This window comes from Schistocerca serialis, chromosome 7 (genome assembly GCF_023864345.2).
Source record: "Schistocerca serialis cubense isolate TAMUIC-IGC-003099 chromosome 7, iqSchSeri2.2, whole genome shotgun sequence".
Classification (NCBI taxonomy): Eukaryota; Metazoa; Arthropoda; class Insecta; order Orthoptera; family Acrididae; genus Schistocerca; species Schistocerca serialis.
Genome location: NC_064644.1, coordinates 194,772,255 through 194,794,407, shown reverse-complemented (window position 1 = coordinate 194,794,407; position 22,153 = coordinate 194,772,255). Strand labels below are relative to the sequence as shown.

General features: G+C 37.8%; 1 protein-coding gene across 1 annotated transcript in view; it reads right to left on the bottom strand.

Annotated features, from left to right (window-relative positions):
* Positions 1 to 14,352: 14,352 nt before the first annotated feature.
* The window catches only part of LOC126412495 (lipase 3-like), an 86,025-nt gene continuing 78,224 nt past the window's right edge, over positions 14,353 to 22,153 (bottom strand). The window contains exons 7-8 of the mRNA XM_050082113.1: positions 21,926 to 22,068; positions 14,353 to 14,617 (exon numbers count right to left, since the gene is read on the bottom strand). Of these exons, the coding sequence (XP_049938070.1) occupies positions 14,465 to 14,617; positions 21,926 to 22,068 (296 nt within the window). The 3' untranslated portion in view covers positions 14,353 to 14,464. The remainder of the gene's footprint in view (positions 14,618 to 21,925; positions 22,069 to 22,153) is intronic.

Sequence of the window (22,153 nt, the reverse complement as noted above, 5' to 3'; positions counted from 1 at the left end):
CAGCAAAATGTGAATAAAATTAATAACTGCGACAGTAGTGAAAGTCAACTACAACAGGTCAGGTGCATATGGATATCATGTAATGGCAACAGCTCTAAATTTAGAAGGTTGATGAAGAAATTTTAATGAACTCCAAAGAACGTGTGGTGCCACAAAAGAGTGAATTGGTCCACTCCACATACACAGAACATCTAATAAAAGAATATCACCCCACACTGGAATAAAAAGAGAAATAACACTCTTGTACCTTAACAACAAAGGAAAAAAGTTTGCTCACTCTGCAAGAAGAATTGAAGACGTGTGGAAAAAGGGCCAACTCTCAAATATGGAAGCTTAGAGGGATAAGTGATGCCATGTATTGCTGGGAATGGGAACTGTCAAAATTGACATTGGTCTCACCCCTAAGTAATATTTAAGGGTGAGACCAATGTCAGTTTTGATAGTTCCCTTTCCAAACAACAGATGGCAACACTGATCTCTAAATATTTACATTTGAGGATTAGCCCGTTTTTCCGCGGATATTTTCAATTTTTCGTACAGAAGGCCATAAATAAAAATAAAAGTATGTTAAATAATAAAAAAACGATAACTGAAGACAATAGCTCAGTAATTCACAATCTATCTATACATACATAAATTAAACCGCCCCTTTGCGCTTTCCGTCAGTTAGTTAGGGCTTATCTCAGGCACTACTCTGGGGTTTAGATACTATTTTCATTCACAAATATCGTGATCCACGAGGAAGGTTTCTGCATAAAAGTTACTAACGCTACACCAGCCAGGCAGTCTAGCGTTTGATACTTGGTGTTATCTGCGCGAAGCTGGGTAGGATCATATCAACGAAGAGTACTTGTCAGAAAGGCAGGTGCAGAGACAGTCTGACAAGCAGCGATGAAAATCGGTTTGCAGTAAAAATAAAGATTTCTACTTCAGTTACCAATGCTGACCCTCCTTTTGTTATTAATATTAGTGTGGTGGTCGTCGTGGTGCACACAATTCCTGGTGGAGTCCCCATTCAGTTGGTATTTCGTTTGTTTCTCGGTGATTATAATTTATTTACAGGCTTTGTTATTTCTACACAACTCTGTAACTCTCCAACAAATTAATAAATTTGGAAAGATATGATAGCTTGTTGTACATTAGCAGAATGAAGCAATAGTAATCCCATTTCTGCGTCTGTATCATTTGCCATTATGTCTAATTTGAAGCAATAAGCCTATGATTGAAATTCATCCATTCAATTATTATTTATTCGGTAGATATTTTTCAGTTTTATGCAGAAAATTTTATGTGGTCTTGAAAGGAGTATACTGGGCCGCACTTGTACATGGCACCTATAACAATACCACCACTAACAGTTAATTAGTTCAAAAATTATCATGTTGTGCACTCAAAGTATGATCTTTTTATTGTGCAACTAAAAGGTCTTTAATGTGGCAGGTATTGCTACATCAGTTGATTACAGTTTCTGAAAAAAATTAACAATAATATAACTTATCTTGCATTTGCAATCCAACGTCGATATCGCTCTGGCTTCGGCTCATAATTAAAAATGTTGTCTAGGTAGCATGACTATCGCTTTTGGTGCGAAAGGCACTCGGATGTTAATTACGCTGACTTGAAGCACTTACGAAGACAATCTTTTAGGATTAATTTTGTGATTTATGTTTTTCATTGCATGTGCTTCATACCATTTTAAACAATGGTCACTTGAAAATAATTCTTGACACTCACTTTTCACAAAACTTCACATTTATTAAACTTTTATACTTTCGCATGCTAGAAACATTACTTCATCATACAATTTCACAGCCGTTACTGCTCTTAATAAAACTCACAACATCTTTCATTGTCCATAACTCATTCTCATCTTTTCATTTCCAACACAAAGTCAAGACTGTTCATATTCAACACAAAAACTTGACTACTCTGTACGCATCCGCGCCAAAAGTCACAAACCAGCATCAAAGATAACAATAAGTACCAAGATATTCACACTAGATATTATATCGATTTCAACATTTCAAAATATCGACGTACATACATATAAAAATGAAACCAAATTTGAATAGAGTGAAAAATATGAGACATTACGTAGAAAAATATTCATTAATCTACAGTATCGAAAAATAGGGTTGCAGGTGGTAATGGTTTCGCAAATACAGAACCATTACACACCGGAGCAAGGTAAGAATATAAATAAAATAAAACTAGTATACTATAGACGATGAATGTCTCTGATAGGCTCGATAATGTGGATCGCTGACTGTGCACGATCACAGAGCCAAAGATACTATACCGCTTTGTTGGAGTAAGGGAGCGCTGGGTGTACAGTTGTAGGTAGCTGCCTGTGAGGGAAAGACGATTGAGTAGGCAATTTTTGTGGTGTACTGTGAGAAGCCACGAAGAGTCAGATTAATTTAGGTATGTCAATATTGTTGAACTTGGAAGCGGGAGTCTTCAGGCAAACAAAAGATTTAAATAATTATAATTTTTTGTTTTCGCGAGCACGTTAGTATAGATGAGTTGGCTGATATTTTCTAATTGTTGAGTAGCATCAGAATGTACGTAAACGATTTTGAGAAAAAGACTAGTTAGATATTTCATTTTTGTAAGGCCACTGAAAATAATTCTGTAGACCCCATTACAGACGTTGCCACATTGCAAACCTCACATATGATTAAAAAACCCATCGTCAATAAAGAGCAAAATTTTGCTGAGGAATTAACTATTACCCATATTAAGCAGCATAAAAAAATAGAGACCACGGGCAAACAAGGTGTGATATCTGCAACAGGTAAGTGCTATGCCGTCATTGAAACCAGCAGCGGCGCGGTCAACAATACCGTCGCACCGCCAGCCGCACACCACAGCTTACTTCAAAGCAACGTAGCGCTACGCCGCCCAAAACAAAACTCTGCTCCGCATATATCCAGCCCACTGCCGTCAAACCTGCTTTCTTTTACTCACAAAGCCAAGCTGATTTAACAGCAATGTACAGATCCCACGAAATTACTCGCCAAGTTATCAGCAGTAAATCAGCAGACAATAAAACAACCAGAGCTGAATGCCACCAGCGCCAAACTGTCAAACAGATTTATTTGAATACATAGATTTCCAAAACTGATCATCTCAAAAATATTTTGCCAAGCCAAACACATAGCTGGATCACTTATATTGCGCTGTTTAAATACGACATAGCAGATTCTGCCATCACATAAACCACTTTTTGTAGAATTTTGCTGAGGGCAGCTCATGGTCTCGCGGTAGCATTCTCGCTTCCTGAGCACGGGGCCCCGGTTTCGATTCCCAGTGGGGTCAGGGAGTTTCACCCGCCTCGAGATGACTGGGTGTTGTTGTGTCGTCTTCATCATCATCAACATTCATCCCCGTTACGGCCAGAGGAAGGCAATGGCAAATCATCTCCACTAGAATCTTGCCTAATACGGTGGTGCGGGTTTCCCACATCGTTCCCCTATGCTCGTTCAAGGAGTATGGGACTTCATCATCAAGATTTTGCTTTCCCGGACTGCGACGTTACACATGATTTTGGCACTACTAGACTGAATTTGTCTATTTTCTACGTCTTTTGTAGTTATGCAACACCTGAGTATATACTGGATATGTACTGAATTTTCATTTCCATCGTATAGCAATAATCAGAAGTACAGAAATACCAATAAGGTAAGTTCCAGCGCCAAGAATATGGATGCGATTACGAACGAAATTATACCCACGCTTATTTCAACACCAAGAATTTCAGAAGACACTTTTACGGCATTTATTCTACGAACTTCGTATGTAATCAGCCACGTTATTTACGCTACCGACATGCACCAATTTTGATGACATAAATTATTACTTCAGTTCGACATCTTGTATTCTGATGACATTTCACCACTATTATTAATATATTTTTTCGCCCTTCCTATTTTTCAGGAACTATGCTAATTGCCAAATTTGTTTTACGGAACTGCGTGTTTATATTGCCAGCTTTTACTTATGCTTTCCATTTGAGTGTACATAATAATATGACACAACACAAATTTTTTACCTGATGAATTTCCCGTTCTTACATAATTCTCTTGCTTATACAATTCTATTGATACCTTATTTCTACGTTTCCTTGACTATTCAGCATTACATTAGGTGACGACGTGTCCGGTAGGGAGAATCTTGCAGGTCAGTTCTCTTGCTGTTAGCCTAGGACTTGCACATTTTCTGTTTTCATAGCATGTGCGTAAAAACAACAACTGAAAGAGACACCATTTATTTTGATATGTATCTAGCGGATCACATCCCTTGGGTGGTCTGGCAGCTGCAAACTGTGACTCAAACATTTTTTTATGTAATAAATATTTGTGTCCTTTTTGTATATATCATCTCTATATCTTATTTTCATTTATTTCTGATGCTATGTTGTCTTTACTGCTACCATGCAATGTGCCGTTTTATGATGCTATGCTACTTCACTTTTCCATTATTACACACCCTAGGCAAGATAGTATTGCTACTGATATTTATGCTATTGTCTAATGTATTATCTTACATTTTTTGTTAGGTTAGTAACTCTTTGCACTTTATGATGTTGCCATGTATCATTTATCCGCAGTCTTCTACTCTCATTTGCTATGTCTCTTGTACTTGATGATGTCACTAGATTACCTGCTTTCACCTATGTAGATTTAAGAAATCAATGTGCCCTGTAACTCCATTACACATACTCATCCATTTTATATATTTTGCAGAACCAGTGTACCAAAGGCTCATTGTATTCAAACAAGACATTATGCTCATAATTAGAAGCACATGAAAGTGCAGGAAATGCACTACATAGAAAGCACGACATGAGAAGCTTATAGGCAATCAAACACCGTTGACACTTCTCACACTGTTTCCTGGCAGCCCTTTTATGAACATTTTCCTCTTAGCGTACTAGATCAATTAGGCAGATTGCCTATAAAGATTGATTAAGGATATTTTTCTCTCCATTGTGTGTTCAGACATTTAAGGAGCTGCACCATTTTTTTTGAAATAATGATGGAATATTGATGTTTAATAGGAGTTCATACCATGAGCTGCACTCCAATAATGAGGATTGTATTGATATACTGATGTTTTTCTTTATGTTATTCTATGATGTTAATATGTATTTTGTGTGTGTTGTGTCCATTCTATGAAAATCTTCCTTACCTCGTGTCAAATAATTGGAGATGTTTGTGGAAGAATGTCACCAAGACGTTACACCTAAAGAAATTTTTTTCACCATTCCTTTAACATTGTTTATGATACTGCCTTCTTATGTTGGCATGCATGACTGCCTTTTTTTTCAGGTTAATAATCACATTTCCAGGTTCCACTATCTCTGCTCTTCACCCTCATGTTTGTATATTTATCTCTTGACTTCTTGTAATGTGTTAAATTTACCTAGTCATTAAGCTATATTGCAGTTAGTACTCTTGTCTTTATGCTTACATATACTATAATCGCATTTTTTTCTTTACTTTGGCCATAGGAGTTTTTGACTCAAGACAAATGACGATTGACTTTTAATTATTTTCTTTACAGATAAAGTGCACTGCTCTTGTCAATCATTCCCATATCCCTTCTTGTACATATGCGCATTGTTAGAGATATAGGTCATTTAATAGACAGTTTTATGAAGCCCCAGTGGTGCTATACAACCTATAAATATTGTGTCCTTACCCATATGGTACCATACTTTGAATCTATGATTCTATTTATCTAATAGGTATTCATGCAGGCCATACAGAGCCATACTTTTATTTAATACTTCTATTTATGCACTTTGTTCCTGTAAAAAGCCATTTCAATTTAAGTATTCTCATTATTAATTATGCATAGGCCTCTGAGGGCCATATAAAATTATAGGTAAAGGATATTTTATGGTACTTTCTAAGCTTTAATATTTATGCTATGTAAAACTAGGCCACCGTGAGCCAGAAACATATTTTCTCTCACATTTGCTATTAAGATAAGCATTTATCTCGTGTAAAACCAGGCCACTGTGAACCTCAAAGAATATTTTGACACGTTTTAGTTATTAAGGCTGCAATTATGTCTTTGTAAAACTGGGCCACTTTGAGCTACAAATATGATGTCTGTAACATTTTATAGCTACTAAGATCAGCATTTAAGTATGTTGAAAAATCTCATGGCGCCTCTGATTAACTCTTTTTCTATTCAATGCAGTTATTAAGATTTGCATGTATTCTAAGTACAAGGTCATCTGGAACCATTCCATTCTTTATTGTCTTGTTACGTTTCTGATGTAATTATAGCACAATATTGCATATACAAGGCCTATGAGAGCCAAAGTATAGTGTTATGAACCAGTGATGTTCTGCATCATGTTAGGTTATTCTATGTCTAATTGGCAGCCTGGTGCCACACCTTTTGATGTTGTATTATTCATAGTTCAGTTTCACTTTTGCCTATTCAATCTGATGTAAAGTATTGTTGCTTCATCCAGTCTGTAATTTCATTAGGATACTGTTCTTATTCAGATCAGATAGATTACTCGAAGTTGATATAGGTAGAAATGGTCATGTTACACTACATTACCTTTGCTACCTTTTGTACCTTCCATTATCCAGTCTCCTACCTCAGTTCATGGTATTGGAGCAATTTACTACTGGTATTCATATTTCAACATAGACACTATATATGTTGTTTGATCTCGGAAGAATCACATGAAGAACAGTGATGATGAAGGTCATCACTTTACTGATATTATGGCAGTCGACAACTACAGTTGCCAGCAATCTGTTGCTGAATACCTCTTGTGCCTCTGCACATGTCTTGAATACAATCCATATGGGTCACTATTAGTTGTTGAACCTGCACAAATAAAAGATATGGACTTTATGATACAGTCACTTCAACATGCTCATAGGCTTCAGCCATGACTCTTCCTTTCCCTTGCCCAATCCTGTACCATTATGTTGGTGATTAAGATTGCATGCTGCTTTACATGATTTATTTACCAGCAACCTTCTTTATGAGACAATTTACTCAGATTATAACCAGATTATTATTTATACTTGTGCATCTAAGTGTTATCAGTTTTTTCGAGTTTAATGATGGTATACAGTTAAATAAATTTACCACACATTTTTGTACAAGGTACTTCCAAATATGTGCCAAATTTGTTAAAACCCTCTGGGCGGTTGTCAAAGGAGTATGTGGCACCAGAATAAGATAAGAATATTAATAAATTAAATGAAACTTGTATACTATAAACGATGAATGTCTGTGATAGGCTCGATAATGTGGATCGCTGACTGTGAGGGATCATAGAGCCAAAGATACTGTACTGCTTTGTTGGAGTAACAGAGCACTGGGCGCACAGTTGTAGGTAGCTGTCTGTGAGGGAAAGACAATGGAATAGGCAATTTTTGTAGTGTGCTGTGTGAAGCAGCCAAGAGATTGATTAATTTAGGTATGTCAATATTGTTGAACATGGAAGCATAAATCTTAAGGCAAATAAGTTAAAGATTTAAATAATTATGATTTTTTGTTTTTGCCAGCGCATTAGTATAGGTGAATTGGCTGATAATTTGTAATTGTTGAGTAACCCAGAATGTACATAAATGGTTTTGACCAGTTACATATTTCATTTTTGTAGTGCTTTTAAGATTTGTTAACAGAGGTTTACATTTATGTTGGATTAATGAAGTTAGATAATACCTGCTGTTTATATCTCACTGTTTGTGAATCAGTTGTGAGTAATGCAGCTTAAATTGTCAGATGTTTTTGAAAAGACAAACATAACTTTCAATATACTTTTGCTAAAAAACTGAGTGTTAGGAATTCACCATAATCAATACTGCCTCCCAGTCCAGGCCATATAATTTTTAAACAAACTGAATTTTGTTAAATGTTCTAGTTCATCAGCCAAATGAATTTCATGTGCATTTCATGCTTTATGGCCGGTATTGCACACTGCTGAGCCTGTAATTAGCTTATTAATATTTTTTGTATAACAGATCAAAATATATATCTTTACTCCGTTGCTACTCTGGAGGTAAGACAGTTTAATTTATTTGTTGGGTGCACAGGACCAAAGTTATCAGTTTTGAACCGGGCCAGATGATTCACTGCCTAAGGGGCTGAATGTGTTTTGCAGTGACTGTATTTCATTATTGGTATTGGAAGTTGCATTGCCAAATCGATTCGTGTATAGTTTTGATAACAATAACGCAGAGTAAGCACACCACTTGCAGTTGCAAAACGCAACACGACAATTCGAATTCTGTATCCATTCCACAGATCAGATCAACGTAATCGTAAAGTTTATTATATTCACCCTTTTTTTAAAAGAAAGTTACAATCTTTAAAGTCGAAGTGACTTCATCAGCAGCACCGTCATTGTTGTATTTATAGTCATTCACTCAAACTGCAGTATCTGCACATATCAACGAAGAGTACTTGTCATTAAGGCAGGTACAAAGGCGATCGAAATCGATTTGCAGTAAAAATAAAGATTTCTACTTCAGTTACCAATGTTGACCCTTCTTTTGTTATTAATATTAGTGTGTTGGTCGTGGTGCACGCAACTCCTGGTGCAGTCCCCATTCAGTAAGTATTTCGTTGGCTCCTCAGTGATTCTAACTTATTTACAGGCTTTATTATTTCTACACAACTCTACAGCTCTCCAACAAATTAATAAATTTGGAAAGATCTGATAGCTTATTATACATAAGCAGAAAGAAGCGATAGTAAGCCCACTTTAACGTCTCTATCTTTTGCTATTATGTCTAATCTAAAGCAACAAGCTTATGGTTGACATTCATCCACTCAATTATTATGTATTCGGTAGATTTTTTTCAGTTTTCCGCGGAAAATTTTATGTAATCTTTAAAGTGGAAGCGACTTCATCAGCAGCACCGTCATCGTTGTATTCACAGTCATTTTTTTTATTATATCAAATATTCTGGCTGGCAGTGAGCAAATCGAGGACTTTTGAAAAATGTTTCTTTGATGAGAATAGAAGCTAGGATTTTTAGGCAGAGAGTCGGTGTCGTCGGAAGGACGCTTGCCTCTAATGCCTTATGTTTTCCTAATAAAACATTTTAAGAGATCTTTCGATGCTTGTAAAAATTTTCCTCTGTTCCATCTGCCATGTTAAAAGACGAAATGTGATGAATAAACAGGTGAAGCTTCTTTCATTTATACTTTCAGTGTTTTCAATAGTTTCTGTCTTACAAAATTTTCATTCTGTCCTCGCAAATCCTTTCCAAGACATTATCAAATAGTTTTGTTTAAATAAGCATATTCTGTCATGTTTCTAATTCGGTGTGATTGGAATTCCTATCTTCTTTTTAATAACTGCCATCTACTATTTAATTTTTTAGTTTTACCTTCTTCATACCTACATTACGTTTTTCTGTTTGCTATCTTTGTGAAATGAATCCTACTTTTGTCTAAGCTGACGTATTTTATCAATTACAAGATGCTGTGGTTGTTGCTTAATTTAATCATGTATTGCCAGCCTATTCTTAAAAAATAGTTCTCATTTTTAATGAGCTTGTTTCTTAATGGTTTTACCTTCACAGCTCAGCCTCTTACTAGTTTAAAGTCGGCTGAAATTCTGAAGATGGTGAGGATTGTCACGTTCTCTACAATATCTTGACCTTTGATAACTTTCAGTCAATTTCATTTCGAGTTACATTTCGTCCTTGGCAGTCTCATATACTATTTGTTTTTTCTTTGTTCTCCTGGAAGACTGTGTAAAGAACAAACACATTACTCTTGTCTCAAAATGACACTAATGCATGACTTCTGTCTTTTCTGGTACCATACAATTCTTCTCACTGGAGGATCATTCCTTACTTGTTTCCTATTCATATTAAAATCCCCAGTGTCATCATGTAGAAGGAGGGACAGTTATATTAATGTCAACAAACCTTTGTACATACCCTGAGGATGTAAATAGGTTAGTGTGCAAACCCGAATAATCTCAAGGGAATATTTCTTGTTTATTTATAAAATAAGTCTTTGCAGCCTGTCTAATATATCCTCGATATCTGTAGTACTGTTTTCAGTTTTCCTGTTTACCACAGAAAGCTACACCTCATTTTTCTTTCATCTTTCATCAGTAATGAAACATGTATCTTGATTTTAATTCAGGCTCATTTATGTTTAAGTATTGCAATTTTGTTAAACATGCTAGATCACATCTGGTCTTGTTTCCCTATTCTTCCAACCACACTAACATCTGTCTTCAGAACCTAAAGCTCAGTAGTTTATTATCACCAGATAAAATGTGATAGGTTAAAGTAATCAATTCTGATCCCAATAATCATCATCAAATGAGAACAATGATAATGCTGTATTCCTTCTGATTAGCAGCTATCAATTTTTTGATTTTATATCTGGAGATAGATATCTCCTAGGAAGCATACTACTACTTTTTTCGCTTAAGATATTTTATTATAAGAATTAAATGTCAGGTAACAGGGTACTGTTCTTGTACATAGGGTACTTAGTTTATTGTGCACATAATAGATTATATATATAACAATGTGTTATGATCTGGAATGTGGCAGTAAGTTTAGAACATTATTTATGTTCTTAGTAAAATATAGGCAGGTGTTGGTTATTTACTTCTCTGTGTTTTTTTAGTTCACCTTAATCTATGATACAAATTTAATAAATGTCACAGAACTACATGCAGATATTACCTTTTCAGAAGTTCTTTTATGGAACATTAGGCATTATCAAACCATTATACCTGACTGACTGTTCTTGTAATTCATATGAAAGTTGGTCAAGCATTTTTATACCCTGATATCTTTACCCTTTCTGTGCAAGGGTAATATTAAGTTGTAAACAGCTGGGGAAATTTTTGAAATTTATGCTATGTTCAAATTGTATCTGTTTTCTTCACATCAAACTCATAAGGAAGTAAACAGACTGTGGGGCTTTTTGTAACCATGCTTAATGTTTTAAATTGTTCCTTACATTGGGTTTGTCAATGGGCACCTCTCGTTGGCCTTACAATGTATTTCTGTACAAGGGAGTGTGTGTGACAGTGGAATTACCTTCCAAAATTATGCCACATTACATTAACATGCAGAAGTGTAGAACATACACCTATTTTTTCATGTGTTTATCACAGAAAGCAGCAACAATACATAAAACCAATTTTTTATGAATTTAGGTTTTGGGAAGATCTTTATTAACTGAAATAATTCAAGTTCTGATCAGTATGTATTCCCATGAATTTGATACATCAGCTTTTCAAATTTCCCTTCCCTGTGCACTGTTGATGTTGATGGCGAAATGTTCTGCCTTGTTCTGACTTTTCTTCTGCTTTTAATGATAGGACATTTACTGGAAACTAACCTGCAACTTTTCTCAGTATTTAATTTATTAGTCAATCTTCTTTAGGCTTGATTATGATCATTAATTCATTAGAAAACATCACTGTTTCTGCTTTTTCAGTGGAAGAGGGAAGGTTATTTATACACACCAAGCACATAAGTGTTCACGTTATTCAACCAATAGTAATTTGGTTCCACCCAGAAGAAGATTATTCATGAAAACTGCTGAATATGGCCTTTTTATTTCTAGTACTTAAAAATAAAGTGAACCACTTACTTGTTGTACCTTGGAGAACTATAAAATTTACATTTCTCTAAAAGAATATTGTGATTTATACAGTCGAATACTTTAGAAAAATAAGAAAGTCAGATTAAAATTTGTTATTCAGATATTTTAATGACGAAGTATTTGGAGGCATATTTAGCAGAGAGACCCTGCTTAATACAAGTTATTACCAACTAATAGTCTCATATATGCAGTTGTGCTTATACATTACGTTCACCAAATGTCTTGAAAGGGAATTGGCATGTATCCCAATACTTTTCTTAAAGAATGATGCACTTCAGCTGTCTGGAAAGATTACATTTGGCAGAGGTACATTATACATATGAGTGACTCCATCTGTTGTGAAAGAGAATAAGCTTTTAATATGTTGCTTCAAATGCAATAAACCTGACGAGAATTTTTGATTTTAAAAGAGTTAATGCATTTTTCTGTTTTTTTAGTGGAAGAAGTTGTAGCAACGCCAAACTGAATGAATGCTTGTCGCAGTTATTCTCATACACAGTGACACGTTTTTTCTTTTGAGTCGAGTGGTAACAGGTAAAGTGGTTGCCACATGTGTTATCCTTTAACAGTTGATTATTGTCTTTATTTAGTAAACCAATTTGTTTCCCATTTTCTCTCATAACTGTTATCCACATTTTCCTGATTTTGTTTTAAGAAATGTTAGTTTCCGAAAATATGCAAAAATTCTGATTTTTTAAACCTTTTTGGTAGTAAGGAACATTATCTCCTGTAACTGAAAGCAGTAGCTCATCTGTGTTTATAGTGAGCATTCGTACAATACCTTCTTCCTCACACAAGACACTTTAATGCCTTTTTTAATCCAAAACTGCTGATATAGATAGAAAGAAATTTACTTATTAGAAATTATTAAATTTAGAATGTATATCCAATGGTGTCCGCAGCTTTTGGTCTCGTGGTAGCGTTCTCGTTTCCCGAGCACGGGCTCTCGGGTTCGATTCCCGGCAGGGTCACGGATTTTCACTTGCCCCAGGATGACTAGGTGCTGTTGTGTCGTCTCCATCATCATCATTCATCCCCCATTATGGTCGGAGGAATGGCAAACCACCTCCATTAGGACCTTGCCTAGTACGGTGGTGCGGGTCTCCCGCACCGTTTCCCTACGCTCTGTCAAGAAGCATGGGACTTCATTTCATTTCATTCATATCCACTACTGTGTATACTTCACTCCCACTGAAAATTTGCAGTTTCCTTCCAAAAGTGTCTTTCGTGACATCATTAAATATTCTATTTTCCTAACGAACGTTTGTATTTTGTGCTTTTGTGTTGTTTGTTATAGGTATCTGTCAACGGTAGTCGTCCAGTAACCCATTTGAAACTAGACAACATTGACTACATATCACTTGCAATAATGTTGTCTATCTGGGTGCTACAGCTCTGCACAGTTCTTGTTGAGAATTTTAGAACTGACGTTGAATTGTAACTGTTGAGTAATATACCCGAAATTTACTCAGATTACTTAAAAAAGATAATACTGAAAACACCACAAATTATTATTTGCCTCGTTTTCTTCCCCATTAGGTTATATAAAGTGTAATAACTAGTAGTGAGGTGTTCAGTAACTCCATATGACATGTGTTGTTCTGTGCAAAAACTATCTGTGTCTATATTTTTTAATATATGATTATTTTTCACATATATAACGACTTCTTCTGTCTCCGTATTGGAAAGGATGGAAGAATACTGTTTGACGAGCTGTCGACATCGAGGTTATTAGAGACAAAACATAGGCCCGAATTGTTTCAACGATGTTAAAGGAAATCAGCCGTGCCCTTTACAAAGAGCCGGAATTTGCCTGAATAGATTTAGGGAAATCATGAAAAACCTAAATTAGGATGGCCGCACACTGATCTGAACTATCGTCCTCCCAAATGCGAGTCCAGTGTGATAATCACTGCGCCACCTCGCTCGGGTTCTCCATATTGCCCCTGCTAGAGAAAGCTACTCATTATAATCCTCAGTCTTTAACATTTCTATTCCTGTGTTTAAATACTACTCAGACAGGCACAAAATATCAGCTAGCAATCATTTTCATACTTCATTCCGGCAAGAATGTTTTGATACATATACTCTACTGGCCATTAAAATTGCTACACCAAGAAGAAATGCAGATAATAAACGGGTATTCATTGGACAAATATATTATACTAGAACTGACATGTGATTACATTTTCACGCAATTTGGGTGAGTAGATCCTGAGAAATCAGTACCCAGAACAAACACCTCTGGCATTGATACGCCAGGTCATTGAGTCAAACAGAGCTTTGATGGCGTGTACAGGTACAGCTGCCCGTGCAGCTTCAACACGATGCCACAGTTCATCAACAGTAGTGACTGGCGTATTGTGACGAGCCAGTTGCTCGGCCACCATTGACCAGACGTTTTCAGAGATCTGGAGAATGTGCTGTCCACGGCAGCAGTCGAACATTTTCTGTATCCAGAAAGGCCCGTACAGGATCTGCGAAATGCGGTCATGCATTACCCTGCTGAAATGTAGGGTTTCGCAGGAATCGAAGGAAGGGTAGAGCCACGGGTCGTAACACATCTGAAATGTAACGTCCACTGTTCAAAGTGCCGTTTATGCGTACAAGAGGTGACCGAGACGTGTAACCAGTGGCACCCCATAGCAATTTTAATGGCCAGTAGTGTAGAAGTGAACAAGGATAGGATTACAGAAGAAATTTATTGGCAGAACTTCTTTATTCTTAGTTTTCACATTAATTCATTGATTTACAGTTTTCAAGGAACGTTCTGAGATACTGTTTTTGTTTGTGGAGGCTATGCGTGCCTCACAACGACCGTACGAAGTCACAGATACTGGTTCATGAGTGAGACGACCTCGTCGTAGACGAGCTCCTTGGCGTGAATCGCCCACATGAAGTCCAGGTGGCTGAATGAGTCCTCGGCCACGAGGTAGCGGCCTATACAATTGGGCAGCTCCTCGTACAGTCTGTCCACGTCCTGAAAACAGCCACACAGGTCTCATCAGCTGCACACACTTCGTATTTGACCAAAATGTCTGTTTTCTTACGTTTCTTTGACTTACACTGTAAACATCTTCTAAGGTTACGTGTGCTGTGTACCGTATGTATGATTTTCCTGTCTTATGACAAAGCTGACAGCAGTTCTTTCATTATTTTATCTCATAAATTTCGTATTTAAAAAAGTTAAGTAAGTTAGCATAGAATATTAGCTACTGGAACTAAAAATTGGTTTCTTTCCTGTAGTGAGCTAACCAACTTACTGTTATGGAGGAATACACTATAACGTAGAATCAGAAATACTATGCGCGCCACTTTCACATCTACATTGCGTCGTCATAACTCAAAATTACGACATGTGTAAGAGGCAACGGATTCCTGAACCAAACCATGAACATCTGTCCTTTGATGTTATGACATCATTTTAATTTAACTGTTTTCACTTTCATTACTTAAATTACACAGGTAATAAGTCGTTTGTTTTACAAATTTGTTGGTGTGGCCAGTGTCTGCAGTAGCCATCTAAATATTCGTTTTATAACTTGAGAAGCATTTTTCATGCTGCCTATTTGTTTACGTTCCAGAATCGTTCGCTTTTCACATTAGGGTATCTTCAGTGGATTTAATCTGGAATAATAGTCTTGTTTTCATGTGAGATATTTATATGAGCGGCAAATGAAAACCAAACACCCACCACAACAGGACCATGGAATGGATCCATTCAAAATTAATCACCAAACGCGTTTCATAGAATATATTTGGCCGCTAACGGATCTACAACCACACTCGCTCTTGCGCTTTCGCGTACGACTAAAACCGACGTCCACACATGTGTTTGTTCAGATCGCCAAAGATGTGAAAACCACACGGTGAAAGATCCAGGCTGTACAGAGGATGCTGCTGTGTTTCCCAACCAAATCGCTCACGCATTGCTTTCCTGTCAGAAGGAACCCTCCTGTTGGACTATAGCTCCCGCCCGCACACTGCCAATCAAATGAATACTACGCTTCAGTGATGTTGTTGGGAAACAATGTAGCGTCCTCCGTACAACCAGGATCTCTCACCGTGTGATTTTCACATTTTTGGCGACCTGAAGGAAGACATATGTGGACGTAGGTTTCAGTGGTATGATGGGTGTAAGAGGGGTGCAGTTGTCTATCCGCGTTCTACCAAAAGAGGAATTCATCGTCTCGTGTCCAGTGGGCTGAATCTCTTAAAAAGTGTGGTGATTACGTGGTCCCGTTGTGGTGCGTATTCGGTTTTCATTTTACTGCCCATTATGCAAAAAGTTCACGTCATAATTTTTACGTTAATGTATTACTACGAGGGTAATCTCAAAAGTAAGGTTCAAAAAATGGCTCTGAGCACTATGGGACTTAACTGCTGAGGTCATCAGTCCCGTAGAACTTAGAACTACTTAAACCTAACTAACCTAAGGACATCACACACATCCATGCCCGAGGCAGGAATCGAACCTGCGACCGAAGCGGTCGCGCGGTTCCAGACTGTAGCGCCTAGAACCGCTCGGCCACCCCGGCCGGCCTCAAAAGTAAGCCTCATATGTTTTTATAAGTAAAGAACTCTGTTTGTGTGGCAGTTGGTCACGCTGTTATGAAGAGTGCTTCACACGCTGTGTGTAAACATGCGCACGCCGCGCTGAGGCGCTCAGTCTTGGCTTGGCAGCCGTTGAGAATGAAGCTCCCTTTGGATATTACCGCCAAGTGCGAATTGCGCTCAGTTATTCGCTTTTTGAACATAAAGGGCACTGCGCCAATTGAAATCCATCGCCAATTGACGGAAGTGTATGGTGACTCGTGCATGTTCGTAAGTGGTGTAGAGAGTTTGCAGCTGGTCGGACCGAAATTCACGACGAACAGAGGAGCGGGAGACCGTCAATTTCTGACGAGACAGTGTTGAAGGTTGAGCAAAGCATGCGCGAAGATCTGCGGATCACCCTGGATGATCTCTGCACTTTGGTTCCTGAGGTTTCCCGAAACACCGCTCACAGAATTTTAACGGAAACATTGAACTACCGGAAGGTGCGCAAGATGGGTGCCACGCATGCTGACTGAGGACCACATGTAGCAACGAGTTCATGCTTCCCGCACATTTTTTCACCCCCTTGCAGCCAAACAGGACAGCTTTCTGGACTCAATTGTCACGGGTGACGAAACCTGGGCATGCCACTTTACACCTGAGACCAAGCAACAATAACGCCAGTGGCGGCATCCGTCTTTGACAAAGCCGCGGAAATTCAAACGCAGTCTGCCGGTAAAGTCATAACAACCGTTTTTTTTTGGATCGGAAAGGAGTATTGTTGGTCGACTTCATGCCCATTGGGACCACAATTAACGCTGACAGGTACTGTGAGACTCTGAAAAAACTCAAACGAGCGTTTCAGAACCGGAGAAAAGGAATGTTGAACAAGGGCGTACACATTCTCCATGACAACGTTCGCCCACACATCGCTCGGCAAACCGTTGCTCTCCTGTAACAGTTTCACTGGAACATAATCACCCACCCACCCTATAGTCCTGACTTGGCGCCCAGTGACCATCACCTTTTCCCTAGGTTAAAAGAACATTTGGCCGGAAAGCTATTCAGCTCCGACGACGAGGTGAAAGAAGAGGTTCATAATTTTCTGAACAGCATGGCGGCGAGCTGGTATGACATAGGCATACAAAAACTGCCTCAGCGTCTACAAAAATGCATCGACAGAAATGGTGATTATGTCGAAAAATGGCTAAATGTTCAAGCTGTAAACTGATGTAAACCATTGTAGAAATCAACAGGTCTATGTTCTCATAAAAAATAGGAGACCTTACTTGGGATTACCCTCGCGTTTATAGTCATTCGTTTTTACTCTCGAAATCTCAAACAGTAAGAGGTATAGATTGGAGCAAGAAAAACACATTTCAATTTATGAAGGGAATATAATTTATTTTCTTTTCCTGGGTAAAACTCATTAACATTATTATTGATTTCGGTGACTGTAACACTCAAAGCGCTGCGTTAAAGAGCAAACTGTCCTCGTCAAGGAGTGAGACAAGTGTTTTTGGCAGAGAAAGCTGCTATCAACTGACATACGTTCCAGCAATAAATTTCAATGAATTAAGTTCCTGGTTGCAGGATTTGTGAAGTTGCGAGTATAACTACGCAGTATATATCCAGAAGAAGGTGACAAACGAAAATTTGTACGTAGCCTGGGGTGAGAATCTGAGTCTCCTGCTCGCTAGGCTTTTGTGACTTCAGTCTGCATATATACAGCAGAGATGTTTGAGACTTGAAAGGTCTCTGGAACAATATAATTTCAATTGATTAATGCACCTTTCTTTGCATGGGTGTCAGGCGGGATCCCCCATTTCGTTCGATGCAGAGACGCTATTCCAAAACCGTTTGAGAGTCTCTGCAATGCTGTTCGAGTTTACGGGGAGTACCTAGTGGGCTGAGGCTCCAAACTGAATATGGATTGAGCAGGGAAGCTTGCTGTGCAGTTCTGCAAAGCCGCTGGGCCAAGTTGGCGTAGCGCATCTGCCTATTGAGTTAGCCGGCACGGTAGCTCAGCGTGTTCGATCAGAGAGCTGGTTGGCCGGCGTAATAAAAAAACTGAGTGGAAGGATCAACAAACTAATTTGAACGGATGTCATGTGACTTCCGTAACGACCAAACCCAACGATCAACAACGAAAAAGGAAAAAAAAAGAGCGGGAGACCTGAGTTCGAATGCCAACCATGGTACAAATTTTTATTCTTCGCTTTAATATTCATATGTACATAATAGATGTTTGAGACGTCAGTACATCTCAGGAACCATATAGTTTCATTTGATAACTGTGAAATTTATTTCATATTCCACCTGTTGCTGGAAGAAAGTCTTATTGGCTTCTTTGCTGCTCTATGTCACATTAGCACCCTGGCATTTGAACTATGGAGAATAAGCAAAAAGTTGCGTTTTTTCTTTGCTCTCTTAGCACCGTATCTGACGAGGACCAGTATTTTTATATCACTGGCGCATGCTCGTTCAAATAAGGAGACCTATAATTAATTAAACAGTTTCTCAGATCGTGTAGCCCAAGATTCCTGTATACTGATACCTCAAAGTTCCTAGTTGTGGAAAGGAAAGGAGACAGGTCTAGCACACGACAAACGTAACAAGCCGTCTGTTTAGGAAGGTTATTCAATATTTGACAGAAGTCGTATTTCAATGTCGTAGCAACCACTGAAGTCTCATGGAACTGATCAAAGCGCCGAGGACGTATGTCGTTATATATCCGTGTTCGTTAAATAGATAAGAAGGAAGAAGATGAATTTAAAATATTTTGTGCTTCAAACTAGCCTCAATTGGTCCAACACACTTCAGACGAACTTATGCTGCCGATAGAAATATAAAAGAGATGTTAATAAAGGGAACATATTTACGGTATGAGCCAGTGATCATTATGAATATTGTACGAATAAAACCGTCTAGATCGCTAAGTAAAATGTCTTTATTTATTACGAAGTGTCGGTAATTTGTCCTAATTACACTGTGTGTAAATTATTGCTTTACTTTGGTAAAGTAGTGGATGATCTAGCAAGGGAATGCCTAGTTTGTGATGTCGTTTTCTGTTGTCTAGGGGGGTTTTTCTTTCTCTACAATATGTTTTATTGGTTTAAATAACGCCTGGTTGCTGATATTTGTGTGGTGATTTAGCATGTGTTTAATTTGTATTGTTTCTTTTTGAATTTGAAAGTTTTCTTATAGGTTTAGGGAGTCTTTATTGTTGCTGCATCTATTTTCACGTCGTTTTCTGTTGTGGTGGGGTGGTGGTTTTCTTGTCGGATGCGTTCTGTAAATTTAGAGTAGCTGGTGACATATTTCTGTGCTCTTTTGTGATCCTCATATCTCATTTCATAAATTCTGACTGTCTGTCTTAAGTAGAGAGTATCACAACTATTACATTGGAGTTGGTAAATTTCAAATTTTTATTACACAACAGTGCGATATACTTTTTATAGATATTTCTGTACAGAGTTATTGCTTTGGTAAGCTATTTTTATTCCTTGAGGATATTTCCAATTCTGTGTCAGTTTGTTTCCGTATTTGAGTGTGTACCAGCTTGTCTGTTGAGTTTTTGTGTTGTTCCCTTGCTATGTACGGGTGATGATGTTGGTGTGTGTGTTTGTGGTGTATGTTACGGGTCTCTAGATTCGTGTGGTGTTTGTTATTTTATTTTCATGATTTTATGAATGTTATTATTGAATCTTGTTGCTAGAGATTTTTGTTACCCTTTAGTTTTTGCTATCTGAATAGTTATTTTGTCAAGTGGTACTGTATTTAGTCTGTGGATCATATATCTGATGACAGATTCTTTTTAGGCCTGTGGCTGGTTACGTGATTGACATAATATTGTGTCTGTTGTGTCTGTTTCCTGTAAATGCTGAGTGAGCGTTGGTTATTTTTCTTTGTCACAGATACGTCTAGGAAATTTATTTGGTTCAAAAATGGCTCTGAGCACTATGGGACTCAACATCTGAGGTCATCAGTCCCCTAGAACTCAGAACTACTTAAACCTATCTAACCTAACGACATCACACACATCCATGCCCGAGGCAGGATTGCGCGGTTCCAGACTGAAGCGCCTAGAACAGATCGGCCAAACCGGCCGGCGAAATTTATTTGGCCTTCTTGTTCTGTCTCTAAGATGAACTTTATGTTTTCCCCTGTAATGTGTTTGTCTTTGCATATAATTGTTCTGTTTTATTTTCTGTTTCGTCTACCAAGCAGAGGATATCATCCATGTATCTCCACTAATGGAGTATATTTATTTTCCTGGTAGTATTTTCTGGAAAATTCTTTTTTCCATTTTGTTAATGAAGAAAGGTAAAATTTTCATGAGGAGATAGTGGAAAATATCGGGTTTACCAAATGATGTAGAAAAGATTAGCATTCAAAAAGTACAGTGTGACTAGTGAAACTGATTCCTTGACGGTAACGTACGTATTTATAAAGATTACTTCCTATTAAAAAATATAGCTCTGGCATAAAATTACTCAGTAGAATGGTTAAGAAATGGTGGACTTATAACTCTGACTACAAGTCATGTAAACAGATAAGTTTACTTGATCTCATAAAGACAATCAGATTAACGGACCCAAATTCATAAAGAGAAAATTGCTAGTTATTTGTCGTTGCCAAACTCATGATAAATTACATGTGAGCAAGCAATGGAGTGGCAACATTACTTGTAAATCTTCTCACATCTGAAAGCAATCTTTACCAAATGATATTCCTAAAATTCAAAATCCTCTGTGTTTGTAGATCTTTGTTCTGCAAATTGTTTCCAGACCACTCAGTACCATGTTCAACATCCGACTTCCTTTCTTACTTCTTACTGATTGCCACTGGCAACGACACTGCTAATGACAACGGAAGATCACATTGCTTGTACTCAGACCGTTTGTGGTGAAGCATATCGACCACTGAAGACTTCTCTTAGAAATATATCCTAAGTAGAGACATGAAATGTGACATATCGAATAAAAAGAGAGGTCACATCACTTTCATTGAATATCAAAAATAAGCTAGAAATCTTACACAGTAACACAAAATAACTACAGTTGAAGTAGAGAGGGTATAAAATGCATACTAGCAATAGTTAGAATGTTTCTAAAAATATTTTTTTCCAATATAACAAACATTTAAGTGTCAGGAAGTCTGAAGATGAAGTGGAATGTGGAAGATATTTTGTTCAAACAAAATGAGAATAGACGATTTTGAAATAAGGTGCTGCATATGGGTAGATCGAATAATTAATGAGGAAGTACTGATTGGAATTAGAGCAAAAAGAAATTTATAGCGCAGTTTGACCAAAATTATGGTTAGACTGACGAGGCACATCCAGAGGCATCAAGGAATCGTCAATTTGGTAAAGAGTGAAACACAGGAAGGGAGGAGTGTGTGTGAGCGGGAGGAGAGTTAAAATAATAGAGAAACATCAAGGTTTGAATACAGTAAGCAGATTTAAATGGCTGTAGGTTGCAGCAGTGATCCAAAAATGGAGTCATCTGGGCAGGCTGCACTAGCGTGAAGAACTGCATTAAATCTGTATTCGGACTGAAAAGTGCTTCAACAAGTGATTGAGACAGCAGCACATCATCTCCGCTTGAACGTTGCATTAGGAAGCAACATGCGTTGTCACCACTACTTATTAGTGACTCTAAGTAAGACTGGGAAACTTGGCGAGTAGTACCTTTATAGTATTTTTCAGGATAGTGTTATAGATCTAATGCAAACAGGCATCTCTTACCTTGACACCGGCGCACCAATCGTTGTTACTATAGTGCAGCACCACCTTGGCGGTGACCTTGCTCAGATCGTAGTCCGGGGGTGAAATGCTGCCGTACTCTAGCGTATTGCCGATCATGCCATGATCGTACTGGCGGAAGTGTCCTGCAAGGAATGCCATCCCCGGTAAGAACAAGATAAGGCGCAACACTATGTGAAAATGGAGATGACCATAGTTTATTTTGATAGT